At 52.0% G+C, this 17,001-nt stretch overlaps 1 protein-coding gene across 19 annotated transcripts in view; it reads right to left on the minus strand.

Annotated features, from left to right (window-relative positions):
• OBSCN (obscurin, cytoskeletal calmodulin and titin-interacting RhoGEF) overlaps window positions 1–17,001 on the minus strand; it is an 882,373-nt gene that overhangs the window by 647,914 nt on the left and 217,458 nt on the right. For all 19 annotated transcript variants that reach the window (XM_075315914.1, XM_075315911.1, XM_075315913.1 and 16 more), the window contains exons 26-33: window positions 15,551–15,655; window positions 14,766–15,032; window positions 14,416–14,685; window positions 10,098–10,364; window positions 9,757–10,023; window positions 7,838–8,104; window positions 7,293–7,562; window positions 6,916–7,182 (exon numbers count right to left, since the gene is read on the minus strand). In XM_075315914.1, the coding sequence (XP_075172029.1) occupies window positions 6,916–7,182; window positions 7,293–7,562; window positions 7,838–8,104; window positions 9,757–10,023; window positions 10,098–10,364; window positions 14,416–14,685; window positions 14,766–15,032; window positions 15,551–15,655 (1,980 nt within the window). The remainder of the gene's footprint in view (window positions 1–6,915; window positions 7,183–7,292; window positions 7,563–7,837; window positions 8,105–9,756; window positions 10,024–10,097; window positions 10,365–14,415; window positions 14,686–14,765; window positions 15,033–15,550; window positions 15,656–17,001) is intronic.

A 17,001-nucleotide genomic window follows, 5' to 3' on the forward strand; every position in this document is an offset into this window, starting at 1 on the left:
AAAACGGGAACAAATGGCTAGGTCAATGCAAGAAGCTACATTACATCGCTTTGGAAATAAAGCAGGGAAAATACTGGCCAACTTAGCGAAAAATAGGATTATAACTCAGGGACCCATGCAAATAAAAAATCAAAAGGGGGAGATACACAAAAACCCTAAGACAATAATTGAGACTTTAGGCACGTATTATAGAAACCTTTATTCGTCGGAAAAGCGAGACAAATTTACCGATAATAATCTTTTATCTAAAGTGACACTACCTCGACTCACAGAAGAGCATCGCACTTTTCTGAATGCCAAAATTACGGGGGAAGAAGTATTGGGGACAATCAACTCCATGCATAATTATAAAGCCCCTGGCCCTGACGGATTTACGGGAGAATTCTATAAAACAGTAAAGGAAGAGATCTTACCTACATTACTAGAGCTGTATAATAGCATACTAGACGGTAATGCGTCTTTCCAAAATAATAACCGGGCATATATAAAATTGATCCCTAAACAGGGGAAGGACCCGAAGGATCCGGGTTCGTATAGGCCCATATCACTTATCAACCTAGATATGAAGATAATGTCAAAGATTATGGCAAATCGTCTAGCTATAATTCTTCCCCAACTGATTTCCCCAGCACAGGCCGGTTTCATTCAGAAAAGATCAGGGACACTAAATATTAGAAAAGTTCTTCTTGTCCTGGATAGGGTTAACCTTCAGCCTCTGAAAGGAGAATCTCCCGGTTTGCTTACAATAGATGCCGAGAAAGCCTTTGACAATATTGAGTGGTCATGGCTTTATAGAGTTCTAGATGAAATGCGTTTTTCGGGGTCATTTTATACCTACATTAGAGAAATTTACACAAATCCGAAGGCTCAAGTTTACATTCCAGGATATCTGTCAGCCCCTTTTCCGTTACTGAAAGGAACCAGACAGGGTTGCCCCCTTTCCCCATTACTTTTTAATCTGGTTCTGGAACCATTGGTACGATTGTTATCTACACGTAGCACCTTCCAGGGTATTTCTGTAAATAATAGACAAATTCAGTCAGCTTTTTTTGCGGATGACATTTTGCTTTTCCTTTCGAATCCAGCTCAGCAGGTCCCCGAGATTTTACAAATTTTGCGAGAGTTTGGAGCGTACTCAGGCTTCAAGATTAATGCGTCAAAATGCGAGCTCCTATACCTGGGAGGGACAAATGTTCAAACACGGGAGCAGAACCCTTTTGAAGGAATTACAGTGGCTAAGTCATATATCACATACCTGGGAGTTAAAATAGGTAAGGTTCCGGCAACCCTTTATAGTCTAAACTATCCACCCCTTCTGAGCCAAATAGAGCAAGATCTTAAAAGATGGCACGACCTTCCATTGAACCTAATCGGTAGAGTCCACCTAATTAAGATGATGTCGATATCAAAATTAATGTATCATCTTCAAACACTTCCCCTGCTTCTCAAGCATAAAGATATTGTCCAGCTAAATAGAGCTTTTTCACACTTCATTTGGAGGGGGAAACGCCCTCGTATAGGGCTTAAGAAGTTGATGGCATCTAAGGTTCATGGAGGTCTGAGTTTGCCGAACATTCGGGGTTACAATATAGCCTGTTTGACTAGATATATATTGGATTGGATTAAAGGCTCTAGGCATTATTCAGCGTTAGAGCTTGAGAGAGACTATGCACAGCCTTGGGATCTGGTGGCATTGCTTCATACTAGGCAGGCTAATCTCCCAGTGAAAGTCAAGCACTCTTCCTTATTTAAAGACACGATTGCAGCGTGGAAGGCGTTGAGGAAAAATTACAAACTTCCCCATAAAATATCCAAATACTTGCCTATATGGGGGAATCCAGAGTTTGTGCAGGGGACAAGCAATAAGCTGTTTGAAGAGTGGAAGGTGAGGGGTATAAGGACTGTTGCTCATCTCCTGCACACCTCAGAGCCTAGATGGTTGAGTAGAGACGAAATTATAGCGCAGTATGGCCTGGGGCCTAACCAAGTAATCCAATATGACCAAGTGAGATATAGTATTATGACTCAGTTGCATGATGTGACCCAGGAGGTAGTATTTAACTCTTTTGATTGTCTGGTAAAGAACTCAATAACTTCATCATCTATCTCTTTTCTTTATGGAGCCATGCGTGATCTACTAATAGGACAGCACCCGGAAGGTTTATTTAAATCTTGGGAAAAACAATTTGAGGACCCGTCTATGGGGGTAAAAATTAGGGGAGGGTGGAATGCTCTTCGTAAATCAATTTTAAATGAGAATTGGCGAGAAACCCAATTTAGAATTATGCACAAGGCAATTTATGGTTTCAATCTCCCTCCATCAGCAACAAAGCCAGACAGGCTTACGTATTGCCCTAAGTGTAAGAGTAGTGGAACTGATCTCCTTCACGGGTTGTGGTCCTGCCCCCATTTGAGTCCATTATGGTCACAGATCAAAAGTTGTATACAAAAGGTGTGGGGTCTTGAAGTTCGGCTCTCACCTGGGTTCGCTATTTTTCACCATTGGGAGGAGGGGAACGATACCAAAGGGAAGATGACTAACCCACCCAGACTTATACATGTGATACTTCTGGCAGCCAAGAGAGCGATACTAAAAAATTGGTTGGAGTCTAGGGTCCCCGCGATTGAAGAGATCTTGGGTCAGCTCATGCATCTTCTTGAAATAGAAGGATTGGATGCAGAGAGAAGGGCGGATAGAATACGACAGCACTTTACCAAATGGAAGAAATTCATACTGGCCTATTGTACTCGGGAGGAGATAGTCAGGATTATGTCACCTTTCAAAGACACAGTCTGGTATCATACTGAAAAATTGAAGGGTACATTGGATGGCTTGGAGGTGGGGGAGGAAAGGCTGAAAGCTGACTAAAAGGAGAGGGGGAAATAACCGATTTGAGTGGGACTTCTTTATTGTATGTCATTACCATGTTCACAAGGGTTCAATGGGGGGAATGATAAGAATGATGGGTTAAGGGGTCGCTGCTTTCCTTTGCTTTATCTTGCCATGTTACGGTTATTGATTTTAAAAATTGGTATGGAATTTGGGATGATCAAACATGACAATGTAATGTTGAATTTGCAATGCTGAATTCGCTTATGCCAGTGTTATGTTATTGAAAAATTTGAATAAAAATATAGTTAAAAAAAAAAACAAAAAAAAAACATGTGTTGTCTCCTTTGTGAGATGCGTTTCTAGTAGACATATTACTGACGGGTTCTGGTCTTGAACATATTTAATTATTGCCGCTCTCCTAGACCTATCTGATAACCCTCTAATATTCCAACTCAACACCTTAATTCTATCCCCCATTATCCCACCCAGTAAAACCATCAAACCTTGTAGTATCTCCCCATGCTGCCTCCACCCTACCCCTTTCCCCCCTCCCCCCTGCTCCCCTCCCCTCCTACTCCCCACCACTTCCTGTTTTCGAGTACTCCCGTGAAGCATCGGGTTTTCCAAACCTGGTCCATAATCCCTACTAAATTCCCCCCTACCTCCCTCGCCTTCCCCTCTTAGACACATTTTAAAACTCGTCCCTTTTCCAACAATTCTCCACTCCCACCCTGTCTATGTATAATCATATTCCACTCAACCAATATAACAGTAAAATGGCGAACAGTAATTAAACTGGAATCTCAAATTGTAAATACCACCACCGCGCCTAATTAGGCAGTCCCCATGTCCTGCGAAGCTCACATCAAACCCTTCGCATTCCCCCTGCATACTACCTCAATCCCAAAGGGAAGGAGGAAAAAGAAAAAAAAAAAAAAAAAAGAAAAAACAAGAAGGGTCCCCTGTAAGCTCCTAAGGATGTTGTAGAGCCTCAGCCGGCCTTCTCCAACACACTGCAGATTCAGACAGTCCGCTCATTCCTTCAAACGGATCCGCTTTTCGTTTGCGTCCAACCACTGCATGGCTTCCGCCGGAGTTGTAAAAAAGTGCACCCGCTCCAACGCCATCACTCTTAGCTTTGCCGGGAACATCATTGAGTATTGCACCCCCATCTCTCGCAGGCGCCTCTTTACTCCTGTAAAAGTCATACGTAGCTTTTGAACAGAAATGGAGTAGTCCGGGTATATGGAAATTCTCTGGCCGTCAATCATAAGATCCTCCATGTCTCTTGCCTTTCGCAGTATAGTGTCCCTGTCTCTGTAGTTGAGGAGCTTGGCTAGCATAGTGCGAGGGCCCCTGCCTGCTGGTTGTGGCTGCATCGGGACTCTGTGTGCACGTTCCACGGCATAGAGCTTGGATAAGACATTAGCACCCATTTTCCCCCTGAGCCAGTCTTCTACATATTCAGTGGGGTTTCTTCCTTCCGCTTTCTCAGGGATGCCAACAATTCGGATGTTATTTCTTCTAGAGCGGTTCTCTAAATCATCATTTTTTGCCATGATTTCAGCTATCTGCTGTGCAAATGTTTTTTCAGACTTTTGTAGTTTTGTAATATGATCCTCTGTTATCCCCACTCTCTCCTCTACAGCCGCTGTTCTCAGATCTGCTTTCTTGAGGTCTTTCTTAATGTCAGCAACCTCTGCCTGTAATCCCTTAACTTGCTTTGTCAGGGTAGTCAGAGCCTCTTTACAAAAAGACACCACTGCAAAAATGTCCTTTAAAGTGGGGTTTTCTGGAGCCTCGTCTGCACTATGTGCTTTCTCCACTTCTCCTGTCTTATCTTGCTGCTTTTCACCATCCCCCATCTCATCAGAGCTGGCATTGTCTTCTCCCTCCTCTCCTATCTCACCTCTGTTATCTATATGCTGATGTGATTTCTCTGAAGTCCAGACAAATTTCTCCAGCCTTGCAGTGATCTGCATCCTCTGCTGACAGGCTGCATTAACTTTCTCAGCTTCCTGCCTTATCATGGCACCATCTTGAGAGCTGGGGACTTTCCCGCCTCCATTATCTTTTTGCCTGTGACGGACCATGGCACTCTGCATCCACCAGACTCACCCCAGATAAGTCCTCACCACCTTATCTTCCTGACAGCCAGCTGAGGCAGTGATAACAGCGGTATTCAGGGATTTATCAAGGGAGTTTGCAGGAGAGCTCCACAAACACGTCTCTTCACATTGCCGTCCAGGCCACGCCCCCGCCTCCATCATCATTACCTAGCTGCACCTCTACAGCCTCCACCATCATCACCTAGCTCTGCCTCTACAGCCTCCACCATCATCACCTAGCTCTGCCTCTATAGCCTCCACCATCATCACCTAGCTGCGCCTCTATAGCCTCCACCATCATCACCTAGCTCTGCCTCTATAGCCTCCACCATCATCACCTAGCTCTGCCTCTACAGCCTCCCCCATTGTTACTTAGCTGCACCTCTATAGCCTCCACCATTATCACCTAGCTCTGCCTCTATAGCCTCCATCATAATCACCTACCTGTGCCTCTATAGCCTCCACCATCATCACCTAGCTGCGCCTCTATAGCCTCCACCATTATCACCTAGCTGCGCCTCTATAGCCTCCACCATCATCACCTAGCTGTGCCTCTATAGCCTCCACCATCATCACCTAGCTGCGCCTCTATAGCCTCCACCATCATCACCTAGCTGTGCCTCTATAGCCTCCACCATCATCACCTAGCTGCGCCTCTATAGCCTCCACCATCATCACCTAGCTGCGCCTCTATAGCGTCCACCATCATCACCTAGCTGCGCCTCTATAGCCTCCACCATCATCACCTAGCTGCGCCTTTATAGCCTCCACCATCATCACCTACCTGCGCCTCTATAGCCTCCACCATCATCACCTAGCTGTGCCTCTATAGCCTCCACTATCATCACCTAGCTGTGCCTCTATAGCGTCCACCATCATCACCTAGCTCTGCCTCTATAGCCTCCACCATCATCACCTAGCTGTGCCTCTATAGCCTCCACTATCATCACCTAGCTGCGCCTCTATAGCGTCCACCATCATCACCTAGCTCTGCCTCTATAGCCTCCACCATCATCACCTAGCTGTGCCTCTATAGCCTCCACTATCATCACCTAGCTGCGCCTCTATAGCCTCCACCATCATCCCCTAGCTGCGCCTCTATAGCCTCCACCATCATCACCTAGCTGCGCCTCTATAGCCTCCACCATCATCACCTAGCTGCGCCTCTATAGCCTCCACCATCATCACCTAGCTCTGCCTCTATAGCCTTCACCATCATCACCTACCTGCGCCTCTATAGCCTCCACCATTATCACCTAGCTGCGCCTCTATAGCCTCCACCATCATCACCTAGCTGCGCCTCTATAGCCTCCACCATCATCACCTAGCTGCGCCTCTATAGCCTCCACCATCATCACCTAGCTGTGCCTCTATAGCCTCCACCATCATCACCTAGCTGCGCCTCTATAGCCTCCACCATCATCACCTAGCTCTGCCTCTATAGCCTCCACCATCATCACCTACCTGCGCCTCTATAGCCTCCACCATCATCACCTAGCTGCGCCTCTATAGCCTCCACCATCATCATCTACCTGCGCCTCTATAGCCTCCACCATCATCACCTAGCTGCGCCTCTATAGCCTCCACCATCATCACCTAGCTGCGCCTCTATAGCCTCCACCATCATCACCTAGCTGCGCCTCTATAGCCTCCACCATCATCACCTAGCTGTTCCTCTATAGCCTCCACCATCATCACCTACCTGCGCCTCTATAGCCTCCACCATCATCACCTACCTGCGCCTCTATAGCCTCCACCATCATCACCTAGCTGCGCCTCTATAGCCTCCACCATCATCACCTAGCTGCGCCTCTATAGCCTCCACTATCATCACCTACCTGCGCCTCTATAGCCTCCACCATCATCACCTACCTGCGCCTCTATAGCCTCCACCATCATCACCTAGCTGCGCCTCTATAGCCTCCACCATCATCACCTACCTGCGCCTCTATAGCCTTCACCATCATCACCTACCTGCAATCTGCACCGAGGCTTTGGTCTTGGAGATGGAGGTTTCACAGACATAGTCTCCAGAGTCTTTGGTGGAGGCCTCATGAATTATGATCCAGGTCTCCGTTCCCTCCTGACAGACCTCATATTTCTGACTTTTCTTCAGCACTTTCCCGTCTTTGGACCACTTCACATTTGTGTCTTCCTTGGAGAGTTCACATTTCAGCACAATGTCTTCTCCAGCAGCGGAGGATTGATCTTCCAGGGGACGAGAAATAACTGCAGGTTTCTCTGAAACACAAAGGAAGGGTGATGACAAGAAGATCAGGACCCGGACGTAAACCCGTCATTGATGCATCATTGATGGCCATGCTCAGGGTGCGCTGCCGTGGCCTCCTCACCTCTGACAGTCAGCGTGGCTTTGGACGTCAGATTCCGAGCTGTGAAGATCACGTCCCCGGCGTCGCTGGCCTTCACCCCCTTGATGTTCAGCAGGTATTTCCGACCCTTGTTGGACGCCTCAAACCCATCATCGCTTTCAATGTCCCTTCCGTTCACAGTCCAGGAGCATTCATCGATGCTCTCATGAGACAAGACGCACTCGAAGCTGCAGCTCTCGCCTTCCTTGGCCTCCGTGCTCTTCAGGCGCTTCGTGATCCCGATGTTCAGTTCTGCAAAGACCGCAGTGGAGGATTAGAGGCCGAATCCCCAGATGACACGTGATTGTAATGGGTTAATTATAATCTCCGGTGTGGTCTTTATTATTGATGTCTCAGGATTAGGAGTTGGATCATACCATCTGATAATCTGGTGCAGCCACACGTACCGACACCTGTGGTGCCTGCCCAATGGCTACAGGACAGGGTGGGTATCAGCTGACCGTTATCTATCATGGTAGGACCCCATGACGAGCCCCCACCACACACAGGAATCATGTACTGTTTACCTTGCACCCCCACTTTGGACTTGGCCACGTCTGTGCCGATGTCACAGGTGTAGAGTCCAGCATCGGCCTTGTTGAGGTGATGGATGGTGAGGGACACGCTTTTTCCTGCCTGGACCTGCTGATATTTGTCTCCTTGGGGCAGGACTTGGTCATTCTTCTTCCACACGGCAGTGACTTTGGGTTTTGAGACCTCGCACTTCAGCGTCACCGTCCCTCGTTCCTCCCCCACCGCATCATCCAGAGACTTCATGAAGACGGCAGGCTTCTCTACAAGGACAAAATCTCCTTCTAACATGGCACAAGACTGGATTAAGGACTCACCTCTTCAGGAGAGTCTCCATGACAACAATTCCTGCATTTGTGCTGTCAGATTAGTGTTATCATAGAAACATCAATCAAGCAGCCTAATTCTGGTCTCTGACCATCTAAAAACCCACTCATCTGGCATCTACTATTTCAAGAGTCCAAACCTAGATGAATGAAAGTCTTCCAACCAGAACTTGGCATCCGGCACAGGAAATGTGACCAGTAATCTGGAGGAGCCTGGTAACTGGAAATACTGGCGTTTCGGCAAATACTGGACCAATGGAATTTTCCTGTATGCAATGCTTAAGTCCATTCCTCTCCCCATTCCTCCCTCCACCTACCTGCCCCAGACTACTCACTACCTTCCTCACTCTGCCTTCCCCCACCTAGTACCATCACCCCTGCTGTCTCCCCATCACCCTCTCACCTACCTTCTCCCCTTCCTATTGCCCTCTACCTTTCCCCACTTACCTCTTCCTCCTCCTCCTCACCTACATCCCTCAAACTGTCTCCACACACATATCTCTTTCCACCTTCCTGCCTCTGCCTTCCTCCCCATGCCTTCCTCCTTGCACGTTCCTCCCTCTGTGTCTTCCTCCTTGCTTGTTTCTCCCTTCACCTCCCTTCCTCGACCTTAATCACTTTGCGTTCCTCCACATGCCTTCCTCCTTCAGTCTTCCTCTCTCCACCTTTATTTTTGCCTTCACCTTCCTCCCTTCACTTTTCTCCTTTCACCTTCCTTACTGCCTTGACCTTCCTCCCACCACCTTTCTTCCTGCCTTGACCTGTCTCCCTTCGCCTTCCTTCCTCCTCCATCTTTCCTATGCGTTCCACCTTGCACGTTTCTCCCTCCTCTGAGTTTTCCTCCTTGCTTGTTTCTCTCGTGAGCTTCCTTCCTTCAAGCTTAACCATTTGGCTTCCTTCCTATGCCTTCCTCCTTCAGTCTTACTCTCTCTGCCTTTATTTCACTTTAACCTTCCTCCCTTCGCCTTTCTCCTTTCACCTTCCTTCCTGCCTTGACCTTCCTCCCTTCGCTTTCGTCCCCGTGCCTTCCTCCTTGCACACTCCTCCCTCTGCCTTCCTCCCCTTTCCTTACCATGTTTCCTGCCTTGACGTTCCGCCCTTTGCCTTCCTTTCCCCACCATCTTTCCTGCCTTGACGTTCCTCCTTTCACTGTACCTCCTGCTTTGACTTTCCATCCTTCACCTTCATCCCTGTGTATTCCTCCTTGCACGTTCTTCACTTCGCCTTCGTTCCTGCCTTGATCTTCCTCCCTCCATCTTCCTCCCTTCACTTCCTCTCTTCACCTTACCTCCTGCCTTGACTTTCCCCCCTTCACCTTCATCCCTTTGCATCTTCCTCCCCATGCCTTCCTTCCTCCTCCTTCCTTCCTGCGTGGACCTTCCTCCTTTTGACTTCCTTCCCTTTCTCCCTTCACCTTCCTCTTGCCACCTTCCTTTTCACATTGACCTTCCTACCTCTGCGTTCCACCTGTCCTGCCTTGCAGACGTCCACCATCCTTTTCCACCTTTTTACCTCCAACGCCCTCTACTTTACTTGTGCTTTCCTCCCTGCTTTGTTTCATGTGCCTCTGCGTTCCTCCCTCCACCTACCTATGACCTTTAGCTCTGCGCTGAGTGTCAGCTTCTGGGTCTTCAGGGTCACAGTGCCGGAGTCCTGGGCAGCCACTTGTTTCAGGGTGAGGGAGTGGCAGCCACTGATCTTCTTGATGTCATTGTAGTTGTTGGTGTAGAGCAGCGTGTCATTCAGAAACCATTCCACCTCCTCGTCCTCATGCGAGAGCTCACAGGAAAATGCAGCGCAACTCTCCTCCTCCACCTCCACATTGGTCAGTGGCTTAAGCACTTTCACATTGCGAGCTGTGGGGATGGGGCAGATAATGAAGTGACGGCTGACACTGCTGAGCTCCCGCCTCTACTCAGCTCATACTCACCTTGAACACTGAGTGTGGCTGAAGTCTGGGCTGTCCCAGCTCTACATGAGTACGTGCCGCCATCCTCAGGAGTGACCTTTACAATCCTCAGCTCTGCGGTACCGCGCTCTTGCTTCACTCTGCATCTGTCTGAGGCTTCGATCAATGTCTTCCCCTTGAACCACTCCACAAACTTAGGAGGAGGCCGAAACTCACAGGAGAAAAGGACAGACTGACGCTCAGTGACAGACTTATCCTCCAGCTTCTGAGTCACTTGCACTGGAATATCTGGAGGAGAGAAACAAGTCAGCAACCGAAAGAGTGCAGAAGAGAGATCTGACACGCTGCACAAAGGCTAGTAAGACGCAGTACAGCGTATTCCCCACTAGGTGGCAGCAGAGTAGTGAAGGAGAGACAAAGAAACACTGTAAGGCCCTCTTCACACGCACGTGTCTCCGGTATGTACTAGGTCCGTGCCCGCATGTCCTGGAGACAAGGGCACACGAAAACCCATTACAATCAACGGGTTTATGTGCACGCACGTGTTCAGCCATTGGCCCGTGCCTCCGTTTGGAGCACACGTGAGCCCGTGTGCTCCACACGGATGCATGTCCGTTTTTCTCCGGCAGCACGGGTGTCACGCGGCCCGCACACGTACCACACGGATGTACTGTGGATGCGGGCCCATGTGACACGCGCCGGAGAAACACACGTGTCATTTTAAAAATAAAAAAAACACAAACTCACCTCCACCATACCTGCAGTCTCTGCCGTGGCTGTCACCTGCATCCGTTCCCCCAGTGAATTTGAACAACTCATCTTCTTCACTGGGGGCCGGAAGCAGCGTCAGCGGCGCGTGGCCTGTGCCAGACACTGTCATTCAGCACCACAGACCGCTCCGGAAGAATCAGGTAAGGCGGGACTATCCGTTTTCCGTGTGTTATTACATAAAACACAAGGAGAACATGCATGTGCCACAAACACGACACACGGGGAGCAAACCACCCCTTTAATAGGTCCGTGAAAAAACAGTAACTTCATTAAGCAGTTAACAGGCGAACCACCAGGGGGCAATAGAGTAGTTAAACAGTCAGGGTCTAGCCAGGAAAGTCGAGTCACTGCAAAGGGAGGATCAACAGAACCGAGTCAGAAGCCGGGAGATCAGGTATGCAGAGGGAACCACAAACAATAGACAGGAGGGGAAGTCAGGGACCGGGACAGGCAGACGAATCGGGGTGGGTCAAAGTCAGGGCACAGGAACAGGGAGGCAGGACAGATCGGGAGCACTCACCAGAACCAGTATACATGCGGCAAGGCAGAAATATCCCTGGCACTGAGCCATAGGGAGAGAGGCAATATATAGCGTCCTGGGATCCAGAACGAGGCAAGGGAAGTTATCCCCTGACATGACCAGGCCAGAGCTGGGTGTAACCACAGCAGGGAAAAGCCGGCCTGGATCATTAAATAACCCTTAAAGAGGAGCGTCCCTTAGAGAGGTAGATCAGAGCTGCTAAGAGAGTAAAGGCCCCGTCACACGCAACGACGGATCTAACGATATATATCGCCAGGGTCGCGGATTCCGTGACGCACATCCGGCATCGTTAGCGACGTCGTTGCGTGTGACAGCATGGAACGACCGTTAACGATGGAAAATACCTTATCGTCCATCGTTGACACGTCGTTCCTTTTTAAAATATCGTTGATTGTAGCGGACTCAGGTTGTTCGTCGTTCCCGAGGCAGCGCACATCGCTCCGTGTGACACCCCGGGAACGAAAAACACAGCTTACCTGCGGCCGCCGCCAATGAGGAAGGAAGGAGGTTGGCGGGATGTTAAGTCCCACTCATCTCCGCCCCTCCGCTTCTATTGGCCGGCCGCTGTGTGGCGTCGTTGTGACGCCGAATATCCCTCCCCCTTCAGGAAGAGGATGTTCGCCGCCCACAGCGACGTCGTTAGGGAGGTAAATACGTGTGACAGGGGGTTAACGACATTGTGCACCACGGGCAACTAATTGCCTGTGACGCACAAACCAGAGACGCTAAGAGAGTTAGATGAATGACCCTCACAGATGTCAACAAGCGACCCTCAGACAGGAGGGACAAGCGACCCTCACAGACGGGAAACGAGCAAAGTGGTATACAAGTGACAAACAGTAAGGGGAACAGAATGACGTACAGAGAGGGGAGATGAGCGACCCCCAGAAATGGGAGATGAGCGACTCACAGAGACAGGAAACGAGCGACCCTCAGAAATGGAAGATGAGTGATCGACAGAGGGGAAAAGAACGACTCTCAGAGACGGGAGTCGAGCGACCCTTAGAGATGGGAGATGAGTGTCCCTCAGAGACGGGAGACGAGCGACCCTCAGAGAAGAGAGACCCTCAGAGACGAGAGACCTTCAGAGACAATAGATGAGCAACCGTCAGAGGCGGGAGACGAGCGACCCTCAGAGACGGGAGACGAGCGACCCTCAGAGACGGGAGACGAGCGACCCTCAGAGACGGGAGACGAGCGACCCTCAGAGATGGGAGACGAGCGACCCTCAGAAACGAGAGATGAGCGACCATCAGAGACGGAAGACGAGCGACCCTCAGAAACGAGAGATGAGCGACCCTCAGAGACGGAAGGTGAGTGACCCTCAGAGACAGGAGACGAGCGACCCTCAGAGACGGAAGGTGAGTGACCCTCAGAGACAGGAGACGAGCGACCCTCAGAGATGGGAGATGAGCGACCCTCAGAGACGGGAGATTAGCGACCCTCAGAGATTGAAGATGAGCGACCCTCAGAGACGAGAGACGAACGACCCTCAGAGATCAGCGACTAACAGAGACGGGAGACGAGCAACCCTGAGAGACGAGCGACCCTCAGGGACGGGAGATGAGCGACCCTCAGAGAAGAGAAACCCTCAGAGACGAGAGACCCTCAGAGACAATAGATGAGCGACCGTCAGAGGCGGGAGACGAGCGACCCTCAGAGACGGGAGACGAGCGACCCTCAGAGATGGGAGACGAGCGACCCTCAGAGACGGGAGACGAGCGACCCTCAGAGACGGGAGACAAGCGACCCTCAGAGACAGGAGACGAGCGACCCTCAAAGACGGGAGATGAGCGACCCTCAGAGACGGGAGATGAGCGACCCTCAGAGATTGAAGATGAGCGACCCTCAGAGACGAGAGACGAGCGACCCTCAGAGATGAGCGACTAACAGAGACAGGAGACGAGCGACCCTCAAAGACGGGAGATGAGCGACCCTCAGAGACGGGAGATGAGCGACCCTCAGAGATTGAAGATGAGCGACCCTCAGAGACGAGAGACGAGCGACCCTCAGAGATGAGCGACTAACAGAGACGGGAGACGAGCGACCCTGAGAGACGAGCGACCCTCAGAGACGAGAGATGAGCGACCCTCAGAACCGAGAGATGAGCGACCCTCAGAACCGAGAGATGAGCGACCCTCAGAGACGAGAGACCCTCAGAGACAATAGATGAGCGACCCTAAGAGACAGGAGACGAGCGACCCTCAGAGACGGGAGACGAGCGACCCTCAGAGACGAGAGATGAGCGACCCTCAGAGACGGAAGGTGAGTGACCCTCAGAGACAGGAGACGAGCGACCCTCAGAGACAGGAGACGAGCGACCCTCAGAGACGGGAGATGAGCAACCCTCAGAGACTGAAGGTGAGTGACCCTCAGAGACAGGAGACGAGCGACCCTCAGAGACGAGAGATGAGCGACCCTCAGAGACGGAAGGTGAGTGACCCTCAGAGACAGGAGACGAGCGACCCTCAGAGAAGAGAGACCCTCAGAGACGAGAGACCCTCAGAGACAATAGATGAGCGACCCTAAGAGACGGGAGACGAGCGACCCTCAGAGACGGGAGATGAGCGACCCTCAGAGATGGGAGACGAGCGACCCTCAGAGACGGGAGACGAGCGACCCTCAGAAACGAGAGATGAGCGACCCTCAGAGACGGAAGGTGAGTGACCCTCAGAGACAGGAGACGAGCGACCCTCAGAGACGGGAGATGAGCGACCCTCAGAGACGGGAGATGAGCGACCCTCAGAGATTGAAGATGAGCGACCCTCAGAGACGAGAGACGAGCGACCCTCAGAGATGAGCGACTAACAGAGACGGGAGACGAGCGACCCTGAGAGACGAGCGACCCTCAGAGACGAGAGCTGAGCGACCCTCAGAACCGAGAGATGAGCGACCCTCAGAGACGAGAGACGAGCGACCCTCAGAGACGAGAGATGAGCGGCACTAGAATTTGAGTGGGGATGAGTCACCCTCAGATATAGAAGATGTCCGACCCTCAGAGACTGGAGGTGAGATACCTTCACTCACCTTTCACTACCAGGTTAGCTGTTGACTTGGATTTCCCAATATGAAAGTGTACGGCGCCGCTCATCTCTGGAGACGTCTTCCTCAGGGTGAGTCGGTGCACCGTTCCCTCCTGCTCTATGCTGACGTCTTTTCGGTCCTGTAGAACTTCACCTCCCAGGAGCCACTTTGGAGGCTTCACTGACACAATGGACGTCACACACTCAAATGTGGCCTGCTCCGGCTCTGTCACCTCAACATCACTCAACTCAGTGACGATATTGATAGATTGTTCTGTAGAGAATGGATAGAAAGATATGAGAGAGAGCAGAGAAGAAGGACAGATAATAGACGGACGGACAGGGAGGCGGCACCCTCGATCAGCAGCTTGGCGGTGGTCTTGTCATCTACGGCGTCACACGTGTAGGTGTCCTCATCCGTGAACTCCACCTCATTGATGATCAGCTTCCGGTACAGCCCCTGGCTCACGATCTCGTAGCGGTCGCCCGCCTGTAACACTTTGTCCTTCTTGTACCAGGTGACCTCAGCGCTGGCACGGGACACTTGGCACTCCAGGAACGCCCGGTGCTTCTCTATGGCAATCTTATCCCGCAGCGGCTTCGTAATTTTCACTGGAAGTTCTGCAATAATGGGGGCAAGTAACTGCGAGGGCTAGGATAAGACACAGCGTAACAGCAGAATAGTGAGTGCAGCTCTGGAGGTGACTGGAGGATAAGACATGATGTAACTGCAGAATGGTGACTGCAGCTCTGGAGGTGACTGGAGGATAAGACACGATGTAACTGCAGAATAGTGAGTGCAGCTCTGGAGGTGACTGGAGGATAAGACACGATGTAACTGCAGAATAGTGAGTGCAGCTCTGGAGGTGACTGGAGGATAAGACACGATGTAACTGCAGAATAGTGACTGCAGCTCTGGAGGTAACTGGAGGATAAGACATGATGTAAGTGCAAAATAGTGAGTGCAGCTCTGGAGGTGACTGGAGGATGAGACATGATGTAGCACCAGAATAGTGACTGCAGCTCTGGAGGTGACCAGAGGATAAGACCTGATGTAACAGCAGAATAGTGAGTGCAGCTCTGGAGGTGAGTGAAGCATGCTGCTGTAGCTCATGGTCAGTGGATGGGCCCGCACTCACCTCTGATGCGCAGGCTGGCGCAGGATTCGGCACCTTCTGCCACCAGTCTGATCTCCCCGGCGTCCTCGGCCTGGACACTCTTGAAGTTCAGTGAGAACGTCCGTCCTAGAATGAAAAACGCAGAGATCGGAGCGTGAAGACGGCGTCAGGAAAATCATCACCGCAGCCATAGCCTACTGGGCCCCGGATCTGTGATCTACAGAGACAGGCCAGGGGAAACCGGGAGCCGCAGAGACAGGCCAGGGGAAACCGGGGGCTGCAGAGACAGGCCAGAGGAAACCGAGGGCCGCAGAGACAGGCCAGGGGAAACCGGGGGCCACAGAGACAGGCCAGGGGAAACCGGGGGCCGCAGAGACAGACCAGGAGAAATCTGGGGGCCACAGAGACAGGCCAGAGGAAACCGAGGGCCACAGAGACAGGCCAGGGGAAACCGGGGGCCGCAGAGACAGGACAGGGGAAACCGGGGGCCGCAGAGACAGGACAGGGGAAACCGGGGGCCGCAGAGACAGGCCAGAGGAAACCGAGGGCCACAGAGACAGGCCAGGGGAAACCGGGGGCCGCAGAGACAGGCCAGAGGAAACCGAGGTCCGCAGAGACAGGCCAGGGGAAACCGGGGGCCACAGAGACAGGCCAGGGGAAACCGGGGGCCGCAGAGACAGGCCAGGAGAAATCTGGGGGCCACAGAGACAGGCCACAGGAAACCGGGGGCTGCAGAGACAGGCCAGAGGAAACCGGGGGCCACAGAGACAGGCCAGAGGAAACCGGGGGCCACAGAGACAGGCCAGAGGAAACCGGGGGCCGCAGAGACACAGGCCAGAGGAAACCGGGGGCCGCAGAGACAGGCCACAGGAAACCGGGGGCCGCAGAGACAGGCCAGAAGAAACCGGGGGCCTCAGAGACAGGCCAGAGGAAACCGGGGGCCACAGAGACAGGCCAGAGGAAACCGGGGGCCGCAGAGACACAGGCCAGAGGAAACCGGGGGCCGCAGAGACAGGCCACAGGAAACCGGGGGCCGCAGAGACAGGCCAGAGGAAACCGGGGGCCACAGAGACAAGCCAGAGGAAACCGGGGGCCACAGAGACAGGCCAGGGGAAACCGGGGGCCGCAGAGACAGGCCAGGGGAAACCGGGGGCCGCAGAGACAGGCCAGGGGAAACCGGGGGCCGCAGAGACAGGCCAGGGGAAACCGGGGGCCGCAGAGACAGGCCAGGGGGACCGCAGACACAGGCCAGGGGAAACCGGGGGCCGCAGAGACAGGCCAGGGGAAACCGGGGGGCCGCAGAGACAGGCCAGAGGAAACCGAGGGCCGCAGTGACACAGGCTAAAGGAAAACGGGGGCCGCAGAGACAGGCCAGAGGAAACCGGGGGCCGCAGAGACAGGCCAGAGGAAACCGAGGGCCGCAGAGACAGGCCAGAGGAAACCGGGGGCCGCAGAGACAGGCCAGGAGAAAT

The sequence above is a fragment of the Anomaloglossus baeobatrachus genome, chromosome 6, assembly GCF_048569485.1.
Source record: "Anomaloglossus baeobatrachus isolate aAnoBae1 chromosome 6, aAnoBae1.hap1, whole genome shotgun sequence".
NCBI classification, from domain to species: domain Eukaryota; kingdom Metazoa; phylum Chordata; class Amphibia; order Anura; family Aromobatidae; genus Anomaloglossus; species Anomaloglossus baeobatrachus.